Genomic DNA, 19,938 nt, shown 5'->3' on the forward strand with positions numbered 1-19,938 from the left:
ACCCAAGTAAAAGACTCTGGGGTGGGTGGGTGGGGAGAATACAGGTCCATGAAGGATGATAAATGACATAGTGGGGGCTGTATTGTTAAATGGGAAACTGGGGAATGTTATGCATGTACAAACTATTGTATTTACTGTTGAATGTAAAACATTAATTCCCCAATAAAGAAATTAAAAAAAAAAAAAAAAGAAAACACAAGTAGAACCTGAGCTGGAATTGGCATATTGCACCAAAGTAAAAGACTCTGGGGTGGGTGGTAGGGAGAATACAGATCCAAGAAGGATGACAGAGGACCTAGTGGGGGTTGTATTGTTATATGGGAAACTGAGGAATGTTATGCATGTACAAACTATTGTATTTACTGTTGAATGTAAAAGATTAATTCCCCAATAAAAACATAAAATAAAAAAATAAAAAGAAAGAAAATATAAAAAGGAAAAGGAAAGAGAAAGGTTTTATCTCAAGAACACTTCCAAGGTTCATTCACTTCCCTATGTTGCATGGCCACCATACTGAGACTCTGACACCGACTGCTGCAATGGCCATACACTTTGTGTCCCATGTTACTTTTTCCTCTGTATAATTCATATTACAAACAGGGTAGGCAGATTATTTTAAAATGCAAACCATGGTATCTGCTTAAACTATTCTACTGGTCCTCATTATATTTAGGATAAAAAATAGCACCCTTTATCAATCTTCATAACCCTAAGGATCAAAGACTGAGATTATTATTTTTGATAGATTTGCCAAGCCAGAGTCTAATATTATTTTTTCCATCTTTACTGGATTAAAACTGACAAATAGAAATTATAAGTATTTAAAGTGTATAATGTGACTCAATCTCAGTAAACACTGTAAAATAGTAAAAAAAAAAAAAAAAAGAAGAACATTTTCACACCTCTATAAAATGGTACTACACCACCAAAATCCCAATACCCCATTACCAAGTCCACTGGACCCCTCCATCCTTGAAACCTAATCCTCACCCCCCAATGCCCTTTGATAACCTCAGTTCTGCAGCTCAGTTTTTTTTTATTTTTTAAATTTTAAAAATTTATTTCTTTATTGGGGAATTAATGTTTTACATTCAACAGTAAATACAATAGTTTGTACATGCATAACATTCCCCAGTTTCCCATTTAACAATACAACCCCCACTATGTCATTTATTATCCTTCATGGACCTGTATTCTCCCCACCCACCCACCCACCCCAGAGTCTTTTACTTTGGTGCAATACGCCAATTCCATTTCAGGTTCTACTTGTGTTTTCTTTTCTGATCTTGTTTTTCAACTTCTGCCTGAGAGTGAGATCATCCCATATTCATCCTTCAGCAGCTCAGTTTTAAAAGAACTGTTTCATCTAACTTTGTCTGCTTTCTTTACCCAGTATGAGTGATATCACTCAGTATTTTCCTTTAATATAAGCCCATTTAGTTTTCTTCTTTTTCCCGTAGGGGCAGTTTACTGATAAATTCCTTATTGGTGTTCGGGCGGTGGCACAGCGGGTTAAGCGCATATGGCGCAAAGCGCAAGGACCAGCGTAGGGATCCCAGTTTGAGCCCCCGGCTCCCCACCTGCAGGGGAGTCGCTTCACAGGTAGTGAAGCAGGTCTGCAGGTGTCTATCTTTCTCTCCCCCTGTCTTCCCCTCCTTTCTCCATTTCTCTCTGTCCTATCCAACAACGAACAACATCAACAATGGCAATAATAATAACCACAATGAGGCTACAACAACAAGGGCAAAAAAAGGGGGAAAAGATGACCTCCAGGAGCGGTGGATTCATGGTGCAGGCACCGAGCCCAGCAATAACCCTGGAGGAAAAAAAAAAAAAAGAAATTCCTTATTTAACTGTTGTTTGTCTGGAAAGCTCTTCATCACTCCTTCAAACTTGAGTGATAACCTAGCTGGATGGAGTATCCTGGGTAGTAATCTTTTCCATTCAAAACTCTGAATATGTTCTGCCGGTCCTTTCTGGCGTTTAGAGTTTCTGTTGAGAAATCAGCTGACATTTCCCTTATAGGTGACTCTCTGTCTTTCTCTTGATAGTAGTAAAATATTTTTGAGACAAAGATCTTTATGAGCTGAAATACTCTTACTACCATCCCTCTTTCATCCATCAGTAAGTCCTTTGAACTTTTTTTGCAAAACAGATTTTCAATTTGTCGTCTTCTTTCTTCTTTCTACCGCTGCCACCATTGTCTAGGTCACCAATAGCTCTTACCTATGTTACTGAAAAGACCTCCTCCAGATTGTCCTCCTGCCTTTTCTTAGTCTTCTAGCCAACTTACCACACAAGAGTAATAATGTTCTTTAAAAAAAAAAAATTAATTCATTTTCCCTTTTGTTGCCCTTGTTGTTTTATTGTTGTTGTAGTTATTGTTGTTGATGTTGTTATTGTTGAATAGGACAGAGAGAAATGGTGAGAGGAGGGGAAGACAGAGAAGAGGAGAGAAAGACAGATACCTGCAGACCTGCTTCACCGCCTGTGAATCAACTTTCTTGCAGATGGGGAGCCAGGGGCTCGAGCCAGGATCCTTGCACCAGTCCTTGTGCTTTGCACCACCTGCGCTTAACCCGCTGCGCTACCACCTGACCCCCAATAATGTTCTCAAGGACCGGGCTTCAAGCCCCTGGTCCCCACTTGCAGGGGGAAGCTTCATGAATGGTGAGCAGTGTTGCAGGTATCTCTCTCTCCCCCTTCTCAATCTCTGTCCCTATACAATAAAAAAATAAATAAAACATTTTTAAAATTATTTTTTAAAAAAGATTTATTGGGGGTCGGGAGGTGGCGCAGTGGGCTAAGCGCACATGGCACAAAGCACAAGAAACGGCATAAGCCCTCGGCTCCTCACCTGCAGGGGGGTCGCTTCACAAGCGGTGAAGGTCTGCAGGTGTCTATCTTTCTTTCCCCCTCTATGTCTTCCCCTCCTCTCTCAATTTTTATCTGTCCTATCCAACAACAACAATAGCAATAACAACAACAATAAGAACAACAAAACGATAAACAACAAGGGCAACAAAAGGGGAAAAATAGCATCCAGGAGCAGTGGATTCATAGTATAGACACCAAACCCCAGCAATAACCCTGAAGGAAAAAGAGAAAAAAAAGATTTACTGATTGGGGGACCAGGTGTTGGTGAATCTGTTAAGACACATATTACAATGTGCATATAAGGGTCTGGATTCAAGCCCCCAACCCCACCTGCAGGGTAAAAGCTTCATAAGCAGTGGAGCAGTGCTGCAGGTGTCTCTCTTCTGTTTCTTCTCTCTCCATTTCTGTCTCTATCTCATAAGTAAATAAAATATTAAATAAAAATATAAAAAGAATTATTATTTTAAAATTTTATTTCCTTTTTGTTAACCTTATTGTTTTTATTATTGTTGATTTCGTTGTTGTTGGATAGGACAGAGAGAAATGGAGAGAGGAGGGGAAGACAGAGAGGAGGAGAGAAAGACAGACACCTGCAGACCTGCTTGACCATCTGTGAAGCGACTCCCCTGCAGGTGGGGAGCTGGGGGCTCACACCGGGATCTTCATGCCGGTCCTTGCGCTTTGCGCTACATGCGCTTAACCCACTACGCTACCGCCTGACCCCCACAAAAGAATTATTGATTGAATGAGACTGCAAAAACCAGAGCATGACTCTAGCAGATGTAATGCCACTTATCAGACTCTGGATCTCACATATGCAAGTTCTGCACTTCACTGCTGAGCCATTTCCCTGGTCACTACAGAACCCACTTAAAAGTTTTCAAAGGTTTTGCACAGGTAAGAAGATATCTAGTCCTCATCTATGCTTCCTTGCTTTTTTTTTTTTTTTTTTTCCAATTTCCTATTGAACCACTTTCTACTTTCTAGCCCTTCTTTCAGTTCTGAGCATTCACCAGTCTCTCAGCATTTCATATTTCCTCCTCTTTCCTACACTCTTTGCTCAATTAGGTCCTAATGTTCCTATAGGTATTAATTTATATATGTCACCTCAGAGGACTTCATCCCAATTTATACAATCTAAGAAGATCCTGACCATGCCTCTCTAAATAAAAGGATGCTGTTCACTTCCTCTATAGTTCTTCCTTCAACTGTAATTATTTGTTTTTGCTTATTTGCCTATTCATCTACCTGTTACTTCTGAGAGGGCAGGAACTATAACTGTTTTATTATATATATATATATATATATTTTTTTTTTCAGGTATAGAAATCCAATTTCTTTTTAATCGTGTGAGTGGGGCCAATGTTTACTACAAGTTCTACTCAACAGTTACTGTGGGCCGGGACCATGGCCACAGGCTCTGGGGATGGTGGACACTAGCCAGGAGGGAAAAGAGCATACATGAATGAACACAGAAGTACAAGGCAAAGGTGACTGAACTTCTTAGATCTTAGCAACATAGATAGAAGTCACATCAAGTGCAGCAAGAGGCTTAGGTTCAGCTCCCACGTCACGATTGCTTCACACAGTCTCCTCCAGGATATCGGTCTTCCTAAACAACAAACCTGTTCTTGGTGGTCCAGGTCCAGGTCACTCTGTCTCTGCTGCTTGTGGAGCGTGATCAGCCAGTGGCCTCCATGCTTGTTCTTCTCATCCTCCCACATGGGCTTGATCCCGTCCTTGAAAAGTGAGTAGTCACATCCAGGCATTAAATTCATTAAATTACCAGACAGTTGGATGTGGTTGTACAGGGCCCAAGTCCTCAACAGTATCAAACTTCAAGATCAGCTGAATGTTTGCTTGCCAAGTTTTTCTGTTATCATTTTTGAAAAACCAGAGTTCCCATCTGTAAAGGATGTCTAACATAGTTTTCTGGGTTAGCAGCCTCCTGAACAGAGTCTATTTTCTCTTCTTCTGAAGGGTTAGGAATAGGGGTGATTTCTGGTCCCACAGCTGCCATCTTAGGTCCGAGTGCCTGCAGTACAGTCTCCTGTTGCTTTTTTAACTTTATCTTCTTCTTCTCCTTTTCCTTCTTCTTGTTCTTCTGTCACTTTTTCTTCCTCTCCCAATTGTTCTTCTTCCCCTCGGCCTGCTTTCCCAAGGTTTCTGCTACTTTGGGAGTCAGAGTCTTGGTGGGGGTCTCCAGCTGAGCATTGGCCTCCAGGACCAGTAGCAGCATCTCTGGCCTCTTGCTGTTGGCTGGATCCTGCATCCATAGCTGCTGATTTCTGTCCCCTTTGTTAACTTTCTCTTCACAGTCTTTGCCTTCAGGTGTCTGGGCCTCGCTAATGCATTCCATGTGGCTTTTCCAGTTGTATCCCTTCTGTCTTATGGAGTTCTGTCCATGTATGGCCTGGTGCGCTGGGGATCCTCCTTTCTGCAGAGAAATCTTCTGTCTGGATCCAGCACAGAGGACTCTATGCTCCTCAGGTTCTCTGCTAACTTCCTTAATATATATATTTATGTATTCATATAAGTGCAAATGTTCAACCAGGTGGGCACTTAATAATTATGCTAGTGCATGCTGGGATAGCCTGAAGGTGCTTCTTCCCGAGCTAGTGCTCTCTGGGTTGGAGAGAACTCAACTGGAGCCGATCTAGGCTGCTGCGTGGGACAGGGATCAGGAACTCATGCCGCACCAACTTCGCAGGAGATACACTCTGGAACTCTCGGAGCCAGAAAGCAATTTCCAAGTGTCTTTAATCAGAAGAGCAGCTGTTTTTATACTCTCCAAGTAGGGTGGAAACAGGATGTGATATAGAGAGGGTGGAGCAAAAAGTGACTGGTGGAAGATCAGGGTGTGACAAGGAGAGGATCAGGGTGTGACAAGGAGAGGGGGTGGAGCAGGTGAGACTTCTACCACTAAACCACCAATGCCCTGGAGGGAGTGTGGTGCTTTATGTAAATGTAAAAGTGATTTATGTAAATAGACCAAAGCTTTGAATGGGATTAAATCTATCCCTATATAGGCATATGGTTAAGCAGAAGCCAGGGGGAGCTGGCATACTATCCAACAAGTGCATATATAACAAAATAAAAATATGAAATTTTAAGTGCTTTAGAAAATCTAAGTTACTGATTTCTCCTGAATGAACTAAAAGAGTCAACCTCCAGTTTTATAAAGGACAATATACTGAGCACCAAACAAATCAACTTGAATGAGAAGGAAGCAAACAGCTTTCACAAGTAAAGAACTTTCCTCCACATTTGAGTTTTCTGGGACACCATGTTACCCAAGAAATTACAAATGTAAACTTCACTCCAGACCAAATAAGAAACCAACGGAATGTTAGTCTGATTAACAAAACATGAAACAAATGTAAAAATGGATGAGGAATGTTTTGGTCTACCAACTGACCATTTTATTAAGATTGCTTTAAATAGAGAAGCCACATATTTTAGAATGTTGTTAGGCTAAATACAAGGAGAAGCTCAGCACTCACCCTCAGAATTGACTGTACCGTCTGCATGGGGTAGGTGACTGTGGTGGCAATTGCTTTAGCTATTGCACCAATGATGAACACATCCATAGAAGTAAGCTAGAAAGCAAAGAAAGGACAAACCACATCAGTCCAAACAATAAGGTGTCATAGATTATTTTGTTGCTTTGAAAATCAAGAATTACCTTCATTCGCTTCTTTAAAATCTGTCGTTTTAAACCTTCATAGAACATGAATTGGATGGCAGGATTGAAGACCAATAGCAAGGAGGGAAATGTACCATTCCATAAGGCTAAGATTCCTTCATCTCGAATGATCTGGTAGAAAGCATCTGAGCAAGAAATCAAGAACCTTCAGTGATAGTACTGTAATTAGAGAAGATAATGTGAATTCTGTTCAAATCTAACCAGAACAAAAACTATGATAATTCTATCAAACTTTTCTTCTAGTAATGATATTTTAGGGGCCAGTACACTAGATAACTTTTCTTACTAGAGCACTGCTCAACTCAGGCTTATGATAGTGCTGGGGATTCAACCTGTGACCTTTGGTACCTAGAGTATGAAAGTCTTTTTGCATAACCATTATGCTGTCTCCTCAGCCTAATTATTAATTTTCGATAAACAGCAGGCACTGACAGCCATCAAATTATTGAGACAAATTTCAATCACTGGCAACTCCTCCTGACAACTTAGGGTCAAAATGTCAAGTTTTACTACGCAATTATCACCACTACAGGGAACTGTTAGTACACAAAACTGTGATCTTATAGACCAAATGTTCCACAATCAATCCAGTATATATAGCTCCCAGGAGGTCATCTTACAGGATTGTCAGTAAGAAAAATCACTATCCTCGTTGCAAAGATGACAACATATGAAAGGAAAAAAATGCAGTGTGATAGTATTAAAAATCAGAAGCTTGGGCTGGTGAGGTATTTCACCTGGAGAGTACATCTGTTTTGTTATATGCATAAAACTAGGTTTCATCCAGGCTCCCACCACACTGGAGACCCTTTGATGTTGTAGAATCTCTCCCTCTGTCTCTCTGTTTTCTTCAACCTGAAAAAGCTGGCTTAGTGCTGAATGAGACAGCATAAATGTGCTATGTGAGACAAAATAATGGATATGTAAATGGCTTTCACACCTGAGGTTCTGAGCTGCCAGTTTAATCTCCAGCATCACCATAAATCAGAGCTGAGAACTGCTCTGGTTAAAATAATTAATAGTAACAGGCTTGAAGCAGTGAAGCCCCAGTGATGACAGAGTTTGAGTTTGGTCATGCTTTGGCCAAGAGGATGTTAGTAGAGAAGATGTTAAGCATGGACTTAAAAATGCTTGTATGTCTGAATCTTCGTATGCTTTTGCCATCACTAAATATGCTTAGGCTGGAAAAGGAGAGATGGGGAGCCAAGATTCCCAGAGTGGAGTTAGCCTAGGTGAGTCAAGTTCTTATCAATTGATAGATACATGAACTAAAAAATGTTTACTGTTGTTGGACACTGAGATTTGAGGTTTGCTATACAGCTGGATCATGGCAATAAAACCCAGCTACACATGGAAATGGGCTGGTGAAATAGCTCACTTGGTGAGTTGCTTTGCTGTGTGACCCAATTTCAAGCCTAGCACCCACTACGTTGGTGCTGTGGTCCCTTCACCCTCTCTTTCCCTCTCTGCCTCTAGCTCTATCTAAAACAAAATAAAAACAAAACAAAACAACAAACAAAAGACAAAGGAAAAATAATATCTGTAGTTAGGAAGTCACCCAAGAGACACTGACCTATAATACCTTTGTAGTTTGTTGGTACAATGTCTTCATTCCTAAATTTTGCCCCTTGCAGCTTCAGTCTGGTGTTTACTACCCAGAGTGGAGTTGTTAGCAACACATTCACAATTCCTTTATAGGAAAAAAAAAAAAAAAGAGACAAAGGGCACGCAAAACACAAACTTTTAATATTTGCCTTCATATATTGAAGTTATACACTATTGTTCCAGTTATACACCAGCCACCAATCTACGAAGAGAACTAAGACATGGTCTCTCTAAGCCAGAGTGAAACAAAAACCATATATATATATATATATATATATATATATATATATATATATATATATATACACACACATACATATGTATGTATAAAAAATTTTTTTGCCTCCAGGGTTATAGCTGGGGCTCAGCGCCGAAACATGAATCCACTGCTCCTGGAGACCACCTTCCCCCTCCTATTTGTTGCCCTTGTTATTGTAACCTTGTTGTGGTTATTATTGTTGTTGTTGATGTCGTTTGTTGTTGGATAGGACAGAGAGAAATCGAGAGAGGAGGGGAAGACAGAGAGGGGGAGAGAAAGATAAGACACCTGCAGATCGGCTTCACCATCTGCAGATTGGGAGCCGGGAGCTTGAACTGGGATCTTTACAGGGGTCCTTGAGCTTTGTGCCATGTGTGCTTAACTTGCTGTGCCACTGCCTAGTTCCCCTTCCTTTCTTTTTTAAAAAATGGGGAACAGGAGAGGGGGAGAGAGGGACAAAAAAAAGAGTGAAGGTGTGACACCACACTTTTGCTCCACATCTTGGGAAACTTCTCCTGTACAGGTACGACCCGATGTGGTAGCTAAGGGTTGAACCCACAGTAAAATATGCCCTTGACTGGATAAGCCATTTCCTAGCCCCAAGACTATAAATATTTTAGAAATAAAATTTCATATATACATATATATATTCCCACACAACAACCACCACATCACAGTCTTAATATCCCTCCACCAGAGTCTACCACACCCACTCCTATACTCTTACAACTCAGTCCTCTTCCCTCAGACCTCCTTGGTAACCTCATTTCTGCAGGTTGAGTCCAAAGATTTGTCTTCATTTGACTTTGACTGATTTCTCTAGCTCTGCTTCTTTTTAATTTAATTTAACTTATTATTGGATAGAGACAAACAGAAATTGAGAGAGGAGGGAGCGATAGAGAGGGAGAAAGACAGAGACACCTGCAACCCTGCTTCACCACTTATGAAGCTTTCCCCTGCAGGTGGGGACCAAGGGGTTGAACCCGGATCCTTGTGCACTGTAATGTGAACAATTAACCAGGTGAGCCACTGCCTGGCCCCAGCTTCATTTACCCTTATGGGTAAAATTACTCTGTGTTCTCCTTTTATGTAAGTTCCTTTAGAGCATGGATGGGAAACCTTTTTATCTGCCAAGGGTCACTTGGATATCTTTATCATTCACAGGTTATACAAAATTATTAACTTAAAATTTAGTACTTAGAGCAGGGAGGACTTTGGTGGGGGGGTGAGTTGGGGTCATGGTGCATGATGTTGGAGGAGGACCCAAGTTAGAAGTGAGAGTATTTTGCAGACACTTATCATAGGGAGATGAGAAATTGTACCCATGGTGTTTCATGAAACTGTTCCTTGCTGCCTGCCTATTCTAATTCCCAATGATGAGGAACTCTTCCTGACCCTTTGTGCCTGTTGGAGTTCTTTTTGAAATGTACCCACTTTCTTTCTACTTGTCCCCAGATCCATAGTCACTTAAAACCATGTGAACTTTTTTTTTAAATTAACATTTTATCTATATTGATTTTAATGAGAAAAGTACAGAGAGAAACATACACAAAGAAACAGAGACCAGAGCACTGGTCAGTTCTGCTTTATGATGGTGTAGGGGATTAGACCTGAGATCTTAGAGCCTCAGGCATTAAAATCTTTTTGAATAACCAGTATAATCTCCCCTGCCTGAGAAATTTTAAAGATATTTAATTAATTTACTTATTGGATAGAGACAGAGATAAACTGAAAAAAGAAAAAGAGAGGGAGACCTGAAGCTTCCCCCTGTGGTTGGGGACCACAGGCTTAAACCCAGTTCCTTGCACATTGTAACTTTTGCTCAACCAGATGCACCACCACCCAGCCTACTCATTTTGTTATAGTTATAAATTATGTATTTTACCTTTTCTTGTAGTAGATTTAGCATGTGATCTTTTTAAATGTATCTATTCATACCCTATCTCTTTAGTTAGGGAGAAATTCTCACCTATTATTTCTTTGACTAAGGATTCTGTCCCTGAACCAGGAGACAGTTCACCCAGTAAGGTGTACATCTTGCCATGTGAGACCCTGGGTTACAACTTTGGCAGCATATGGGAGTATCATAGCACCAGAGGGAGTTCCACAGATAGTGAAGTAGTACTGTATGCTCTTTCTTTAATTTTTAAAATTATCTTTATTTATTTTATTGGATAGAGTCAGCCAATAATCAAGAAGGAAGGGGGTGATAGGGAGAGAGACAGAGACACCTGCAGCACTGCCTCACACCACTTGCAAAGCTTTCCCCCTGCAGGTGGGTCCTTCTGCATTGTAATATGTGCACTCAACCAGGTATGCCACTACCTGGACCCTACTGGGTATTCTCTCTCAACATACACACACACACACACACTATATCCCGATCTCTTGCCTCCTCTTGGAGCCCTGTAATACAAATGCAAGAAACACTCATATTTCTCTCATATTGTCCTTATTAGTGTTAGGTGGTTATTTTTATTTATTTATTTTGCAAAGTTGAGGTTTTCTATATCCTCAATTCCACTGCTCCAGGAATTTCATTCATATATGCTCCAGGAATTTCATTCATATATATATATATATATATATATATATATATATATATATATATATATAGAGAGAGAGAGAGAGAGAGAGAGAGAGAGAGAGAGAAACACAAAGAACCATGTGTTTGAACCTAAGTAGCAACCAAAAGTTCAAGGTGCTCAACAGTACTGTATTTCTGTGGGGTGGGGTTCAGGTTTGAAATGTAGCTGGAGCCTCAATCTAGGATCAGCAGCTCTGTGCACACACTGGGGTTTAAGTCAGAAAGAAAATCCTCTCATTATCTGTCCCCAAGATCTATTACTATAGAAAATGAATTCCAATATGACACCCATCAGAGTCTGGACAAACTACTTGGATCATCATCAAGCAGGGTTGCCACAACTCTTCTCTCTGTCCATTTCACAGTTTTTAATTTCTTGTTTCATGTAATAGAAATAGAGATCGCTTTCTCTCCTCTCCTCTCCTCTCCTCTCCTCTCCTCTCCTCTCCTCTCCTCTCCTCTCCTCTCCTCTCCTCTCCCGGATCAACTAGGAATACCAAAGAAGACCACCCGGACCGAAACAAGACAGGACTAGAATGACCACAGGAACCCAGTAAATCACCCGTGAGTACAAACATGCATGGCTGGTGATAGAGAGGAGAGAGGGGCCTAAGGAGAGATTAAGTGACTGCTAACAGTTCAACAGTTTATCAGTGGAGACACCACCTCCAGTCTGCTCCACAACAAGGGGACAGCTGAAGGGAGGAAAGAACTCCCCAGAGACTCACCAAGTGCAACTCTGAGTCTCCATTGCTACTACCCTCAGAATCTGGAGCAGCAACAAGGAGGGACACCAGGGGACAGAGATCTAACCGGGAAACTCAGGAGAAGACCTATACCTCGGTGGCATAGCTGAGGGGCTGTGAAAGTCTCTTTGCATAACCACTGGATTATCTCTGCCACGCCCTGCTTTATCTCTTGGTCAGGAGTCAGTGATTAAGCTAAGAAGCCTATTGATAGTTTAAAAGCCCTCAGGCTCCCATAGCCTACAGGGAAGAAAAAAAAAGAGGCTTTTACACCACTGAGCTCCAACTCAGGGATTGAAAAAACTGTTAACTTCCACAACGGTAAAACCTTTAATTAAATTACTTAGACACAAGTCAATCCAGGCAATAGTGATCAATAATTTGAAAAGTACTGATAAAGGGAACTCATAACATAATATATAAAATGGTTAAAACAACAAGAAAAAATATTGGAGACTCGAACCAGGACAAGAGTCCAGCTAAAAGTCCTCCAGAGGGTGAAGCACAAAACAAGTTCAACATCCAAACATTAGCTAAGGAAATAATAACAGGAGTGAGTAAAGAATTTGAAAAAATTGTAATCAGAAATGCAGGAACAACAAATGAGAATATGGAAGAAAATGCTAATAATCTCATGGTTATTAGAGAGCTGAAAGCTGAAATCGCTGAGCTAAGAAGGCAACTAGCAGAACAAGCTAAAACAGTATCAGAGCAGGACAACAAAATAGATGAACTCCAGAAAGCAGTAGAGGGCAGAGAGAATAGAATCTATGAGGCTGAAAACAGAATTAGCAAGATTGAGGATGAATTAGAGACAACTAAAAAAGAAGTAAGAGATCTCAAAAAGAGATTAAGAGATGCTGAAAACAACAACAGAGTCCTATGGGATGACTTCAAAAGAAACAATATATGCATTATTGGCTTACCAGAGGAAGAAAGAGAAGGAGAGGAAGAAAGCATTCTCCAGACCATAATAGCTGAAAATTTCTCTAGTCTAGACAACACCAAAGACATAAAGATTCAAGAAGCCCAGAGGGTCCCAAACAGAATTAACCCAGACCTAAAGACACCAAGACATGTCATACTTAGAATGGAAAGGAATAAGGATAAAGAAAGGATCCTCAAGGCTGCAAGAGAAAAACAAAGAGTCACCTACAAAGGAAAACCCATAAGATTAGCAGCAGACTTCTCCATACAAACACTACAGGCCAGAAGAGAATGGCAAGATATCTATCCAGTGCTCAATGAGAAAAGCTTTCAGCCAAGAATACTATATCCTGCTAGACTGTCATTCAGACTAGATGGAAGCATCAAAACCTTCTCAGACAAGCAACAGTTGAAGGAAGCAACCATCACCAAGCCTACCCTGAAAGAAGTTCTGAAAGGTCTCCTATAAACAACCAGACCACTACAAATAGGACATATATCAAAACACTCTAAAACTCTACAAGAATGGCGTTAAAATATCTTCAATCTTTGATATCAATAAATGTCAATGGCCTGAATTCACCTATTAAAAGACACAGAGTAGGAAGATGGATCAGAAAACACAACCCAACAATATGCTGTCTACAGGAAACTCACCTAACTCAACAAGACAAACACAGACTTAAAGTGAAAGGGTGGAAAACTATCATACAAGCCAATGGCCCACAAAAAAGGGCAGGAACAGCTATTCTCATATCTGACATGATAGACTTTAAAATAGATAAGATTAAAAAAGATAGGAATGGACACTACTTAATGCTCAGAGGATCAGTCCATCAAGAGGACTTAACAATTATTAACATCTATGCACCCAATGAGAAGCCATCTAAATACATCAAACTTCTACTGAAAGAGCTACAGCAATATATTAACAGTAACACAATCATAGTAGGGGACTTCAACACCCCACTCTCTCAACTTGACAGATCATCCAGGAAGAAAATCAGTAAAGACATAAGGAAGCTAAATGAAGAGATAGATAAACTAGAACTATTGGACATTTTCAGAGTCATTCATCCCAAGAAACTGGAATACACATTTTACTCAAATCCACATGGATCATTCTCAAGGATAGACCATATGTGAGGCCACAAAGACAGCATCAGCCAATTCAAGAGCATTGAAATCATCCCAAGCATCTTCTCAGACCACAGTGGAATTAAACTAACACTTAACAATCAACAAAAGATTAGTAATAGTCCCAAAAAGTGGAAGCTCAACAGTACACTTCTTAACAACTTCTGGGTCAAAGAGGAAATCAAGGAAGAAATCAAAATGTTTCGAGAGTTCAATGAAAATGAAGACACAAGCTATCAAAATATTTGGGACACAGCTAAAACAGTCCTAAGAGGGAAGTTCATAGCTATACAAGCACACATTAGGAAACAAGAAAAGGCACAAATAAACAGCCTGATTGCACATCTTAAAGACCTCGAAGAAGAACAACAAAGGAACCCTAAAGCAACCAGAAGGACAGAAATCACTAAAGTTAGGGAAGAAATAAATAACATTGAGAATAGGAGAACCATACAAAAGATCAATGAAAATAAATGTTGGTTCTTCGAAAGAGTAAACAAAATCGACAAACCTTTAGCCAGACTCACAAAACAAAAAGGGAGAAGACCCAAATAAATCGGATAGTAAATGAAAGAGGAGAAATCACAACAGACACTGCAGAAATTCAACATATCATGCGAGGCTTCTATGAACAACTATATGCCACCAAGCTAGAGAACCTGGAAGAAATAGACGATTTCCTAGATACCTACCAACTTCCAAAACTAAGTAAAGAGGAAGTGGATAACATGAACAGGCCCATCACAGCTAATGAAATTGAAACAGTTATCAAAAATCTTCCCAAAAATAAAAGTCCTGGACCAGATGGTTTTACAAATGAATTCTACAAAACATCCAAAGAAGAACTAACCTCTACTTTTAAAAGTCTTCCAGAAGATTGAAGACACTGGAATACTCCCTGCCAGCTTCTATGAAACCAACATCACCCTGATACCAAAAGCAGATAGGGACACAACCAAAAAAGAAAACTACAGACCAATATCTCTGATGAACATAGATGCGAAAATATTGAACAAAATTCTAGCCAACCGGATATAGCAGTATATCAAAAAGATTGTTCATCATGACCAAGTGGGGTTTATCCCAGGCATGCAAGGTTGGTTTAATATACGTAAATCAATCAATGTGATCCACCACATCAACAAAAGCAAGACCAAAAACCACATGGTCATATCAATAGATGCAGAGAAAGCTTGTGACAAAATCCAACATCCCTTTATGATCAAAACACTACAAAAAAATGGGAATAGATGGAAAATTCCTGAAGATAGTGGAGTCTATATATAGCAAACCTACAGCTAACATCATACTCAATGGTGAAAAACTGGAAGCATTTCCCCTCAGATCAGGTACCAGACAGGGCTGCCCACTATCACCATTACTATTCAACATAGTGTTGGAAGTTCTTGCCATAGCAATCAGGCAGGAGCAAGGCATTAAAGGCATACAGATTGGAAGAGAAGAAGTCAAACTCTCCTTATTTGCAGATGACATGATAGTATACATGGAAAAACCTAAGGAATCCAGCAAGAAGCTTTTGGAAATCATCAGGCAATACAGTAATGTGTCAGGCTATAAAATTAACATTCAAAAGTCAGTGGCATTCCTCTATGCAAACACTAAGTTAGAAGAAATTGAAATCCAGAAATCAGTTCCTTTTTCTATAGCAACAAAAACAATAAAATATCTAGGAGTAAACCTAACCAAAGAAGTGAAAGACTTGTATACTGAAAATGATGAGTCACTACTCAAAGAAATTGAAAAAGACACAAAGAAGTGGAAAGATATTCCATGTTCATGGGTTGGAAGAATTAACATCATCAAAATGAACATATTACCCAGAGCCATCTACAAATTTAATGCTATCCCCATCAAGATCCCAAGCACATTTTTTAGGAGAATAGAAAAAATGCTACAAATGTTTATCTGGAACCAGAAAAGACCTAGAATTGCCAAAACAATCTTGAGGAAAAAGAACAGAACCGGAGGCATCACACTGCCAGATCTCAAACTGTATTATAGGGCCATTGTCATCAAAACTGCTTGGTACTGGAACATGAACAGACACACTGACCAGTGGAATAGAATTGAGAGCCCAGAAATGAGGCCCCACACCTATGGACATCTAATCTTTGACAAAGGGGCCCAGACTATTACATGGGGAAAGCAGAGTCTCTTCAATAAATGGTGTTGGAAACAATGGGTTGAAACATGAGAAGAATGAAACTGAATCACTGTATTTCACCAAATACAAAAGTAAATTCCAAGTGGATCAAGGACTTGGATGTTAGACCAGAAACTATCAGATACTTAGAGGAAAATATTGGCAGAACTTTTTTCCCCATAAATTTTAAAGACATTTTCAATGAAACGAATCCAATTACAAGGAAGACTAAGGCAAGTATAAACCTATGGGACTACATCAAATTAAAAAGTTTCTTCACAGCAAAAGAAACCACTACCCAAACCAAGAGACCCCTCACAGAATGGGAGAAGATCTTTACATGCCATACATCAGATAAGAGTTTAATAACCAACATATATATAATGAGCTTGCCAGACTCAACAAGACAACAAATAACCCCATCCAAAAATGGGGGGAGGACTTGGACAGAATATTCACCACAGAAGAGATCCAAAAGGCTGAGAAACACATGAAAAAATGCTCCAAGTCTCTGATTGTTAGAGAAATGCAAATCAAGACAACAATGAGATACCACTTCACTCCTGTGAGAATGTCATACATCAGAAAAGGTAACAGCAGCAAATGCTGGAGAGGGTGTGGGGTCAAAGGAACCCTCCTGCACTGCTGGTGGGAATGTCAATTGGTCCAGCCTCTGTGGAGAACAGTCTGGAGAACTCTCAGAAGGCTACAAATGGGCCTACCCTATGACCCTGCAATTCCCCTCCTGGGGATATATCCTAAGGAACCCAACACATCCATCCAAAAAGATCTGTGTACGCATACGTTCTTGGCAGCACAATTTATAATAGCCAAAACCTGGAAGCAACCCAGGTGTCCAACAACAGATGACTGGCTGAGCAAATTGTGGTCTATATACACAATGGAATACTACTCAGTAAAAAATGGTGACTTCACTGTTTTCAGCCGATCTGGATGGACCTTGAAAAAATCATGTTGAGTGAAATAAGTCGGGAACTGAAGGATGAATATGGGATGATCTCACTCTCAGGCCGAAGTTGAAAAACAAGATTAGAAAAGAAAACACAAGTCGAACCTGAAATGGAATTGGAGTATTACACCAAAGTAAAAGACTCTGGGGTGGGTGGGCGGGTGAGGAGAAAAAAAAAAAAGAAATAGATTAGGATGCTGAGAATTCAGTACACCCCACCCCTTACATGCCAGGTTAGACTCCTGTTGATGCCAGGAGGAAAGAAACACAGGACCTCTCTATTTGGTCATCTTGGCCCTCATTTAGCCTTATTTTAAAAAAAGGACTAGTGCTTGGATCCAGGAGCTAGTTCACCCAATAGAATGTGTGCCTTATCATGCCCAGGGTGCTGGGTTCAGTCCTGGGAACCACACCATAGGGAGCACCATAGGTGACACTAGGGGAGCTCCATGGGTAGTAGATTGGCATTGGAATACTTGTCTTCTGTCTCTCTTCTCTAAATGAAAAATGAAAACAGTGGGCCCAGTGGGGAAAATGTGCTAAGTCTGAGTCATTGCCCAGTGTTGCATAAAACAAACAAAATAAAAGCATTAGTGCTCAAGAAATGAAGATAGAAGACTATCAATACGGACCCAAACTTTATAATGTATTCTACTCAATGCCACGTATAATACTCTTTAAAAGAAAAATAAGATCTGAAAGTTCTACTGGGTAGTCTGTTTCTTTTTTCCTTCTCTCTTTCTTTTTTTAAGATGAAAAGGAAAATAAGAGAACTCAGAACCAGAGATCTCAAGTTTCTGTTGATATTGTAGACAGGCACTAAACAAATGAAAGAGGGTGTACATTAAATATATTCTTTAAAAATTAAAATTCGCTATGTGTTCTGTTCAAGAGGTAGGCACATACAAAACACTCAAGAGGCAACACAGCCAAGATTAAGAATTCAATGTTATTTAAAATTCTGCTTTTATATCCCACTATTAATATGAGCTGAAAGACTAAGAGGATTCTAAGGACAATTTCAAGTACAATGGTGCACTACATCATTTAAAAGAGAGAAAAACAGTCCTTGTAAAAAAAATTTGATTTCAAAGTTTTTTTATCTGAGAAATTCAAGTACTTTGTTCATCTGTTAAGCCAAAACAGATGAAGATATGTTCTTTAATCACTAGAATTTTAAGAGTTCTGGGAAAAGGCACTCCTAATACTTAAGGGCCCAAATCTTTACTAAAATTCGCAGTCTATAAAACCAAGCAAAGGACAACATTCCATGGAGAAAAACCCCAAAACTTAATGATATATGTGCTGGCAAAATAGCCCACTTGGATAGGGTGCCGCTCTGTCATGTGTGACCCAGGTTCAAGACAGGCTCCCATCATACTAAAGGAAGCTTCAGTGTTCTTTCACTCTCTGTCTCTCTCTCTGGCTCTATCTTCAAAATAATGGTAATAGTAATAATATATTTTTTTAAAAATTTATATTTATTTTCCCTCTTGTTGCCCTTGCTGTTTTTTCATTGTTGTTGTAGTTATTATTGTTGTTGTTATTGATGTCATCATTGTTAGGACAGAGAGAAATGGAGGGGGGGGGGAGACAGAGAGGGGGAGAGAAAGATAAGACACCTGCAGACCTGCTTCACCGCCTGTCAAGTGAATCCCCTGCAGGTGGGGAGCTCAAACCGGGTTCCTTAACACCGGTCCTTTCACTTTGCGCCACGCGCTGCGCTACCGCCCGACTCCCATAATAATATTTTTTAAAAAACTTACTAATATATAAGATATGGCTGAAGGACAAAAAAAAGTCTGTTTATTTATAAGTCTTAGTAGAAAATTATTCTGCCCAGTTACAATCTGTGGCTGCTACTTCAGCTCTAACATGGAATACTAAGATTTCACCTACTCAAAGGCAGGAGACTGCTTTTCTTCCAATACAAATGACTTTATCCCCCCTTTTGTAAAAAGTTAATTTACAAGAAAATAGAACCACAACTAAGAGGTGGAAACTGTAACTGACTACACTCACTAAAATAACTGACAATGGGAATGGATGGTGACTTAGTGGGTAAAGTTGATGTCTTATGCATGAGAACCTAGGTCTAATTATGAAAGCACCATGGAGAACACCAAGAGAACTCTGGATAACAGAGTAATGTTCTGGTGTTTCTGCTTCCTAATAAAATATTCAGAAAAAATAAAATAAAATAAAATATTCAGAGGACATGGCCTTGTTATGTCATATATGGGTGCCAGTCCCTGTTCAGGGTGCCATTTGCCGGGCCAGGCTAGCTTCGCGGGCGGGAGACAGACGACCAGGGACTCATGGCTGAGCTGGGAACACAGTTCAATCTTTATTGACAAAAGGGGATGCAGTTCAACAATGTAATCTCTTCTAATCTTTCTTCATTGGAAAGCCATGTCTTTTATGTCTCCTGAGGCCGAAGTGTCAGGAAGAGGAAGTACGTAGGATAGGGGGTGGGGAGAAGGAAAATGCACTGGAACCAGTGGGGATTAAATCAATGAAAACAATGATTATGTAAATAGACTACAACTACAACGTCAAACAATGCAACAAAAGGGTCTTAGAAGCAGAATTTAGAAGCATACCAACATATGGGCAAGACCCTGAGTTCATTTCCTTGTACTGTATTAAGAAACAAACAAACAAAAACACCTGATAATTCAAAGAACAAGTCAAAGATAGCTATTTACTTATGAGTCTTAAAAACTAACAGCCCTGGGGGTCGGGCGGTAGTGCAGTGGGTTAAGCACACATGGTGCAAAGCACAAGAACTGGCCTAAGGATACCGGTTCAAGCCCCTGGCTCCCCACCTGCAGGGGAGTCACTTCACAGGTGGTGAAGCAGGTCTGCAGGTGTCTATCTTCCTCTCCGCCTCTCTGTCTTCCCCTCCTCTCTCCATTTCTCTCCGTCCTATCCAACAACGAATGACATCAACAACAACA

At 40.1% G+C, this 19,938-nt stretch overlaps 2 protein-coding genes and 1 pseudogene across 2 annotated transcripts in view; 1 reads left to right on the forward strand and 2 right to left on the reverse strand.

Annotated features, from left to right (window-relative positions):
- The window catches only part of SGSM3 (small G protein signaling modulator 3), a 421,214-nt gene extending 416,006 nt beyond the window's left edge, over positions 1-5,208 (forward strand). The window contains exon 21 of the mRNA XM_060189023.1: positions 5,196-5,208. The gene's annotated coding sequence lies outside the window, so the exon portion shown is untranslated. The remainder of the gene's footprint in view (positions 1-5,195) is intronic.
- The window catches only part of SLC25A17 (solute carrier family 25 member 17), a 55,332-nt gene that overhangs the window by 12,434 nt on the left and 22,960 nt on the right, over positions 1-19,938 (reverse strand). The window contains exons 5-7 of the mRNA XM_007523406.3: positions 8,157-8,273; positions 6,563-6,708; positions 6,381-6,476 (exon numbers count right to left, since the gene is read on the reverse strand). Coding sequence (XP_007523468.1) covers positions 6,381-6,476; positions 6,563-6,708; positions 8,157-8,273 — 359 coding nt within the window. The remainder of the gene's footprint in view (positions 1-6,380; positions 6,477-6,562; positions 6,709-8,156; positions 8,274-19,938) is intronic.
- Positions 3,411-5,426, reverse strand: LOC132538013 (eukaryotic translation initiation factor 4E-like; annotated as a pseudogene).

Source organism: Erinaceus europaeus, chromosome 4, assembly GCF_950295315.1.
Source record: "Erinaceus europaeus chromosome 4, mEriEur2.1, whole genome shotgun sequence".
In the NCBI taxonomy this organism is placed as follows: Eukaryota; Metazoa; Chordata; class Mammalia; order Eulipotyphla; family Erinaceidae; genus Erinaceus; species Erinaceus europaeus.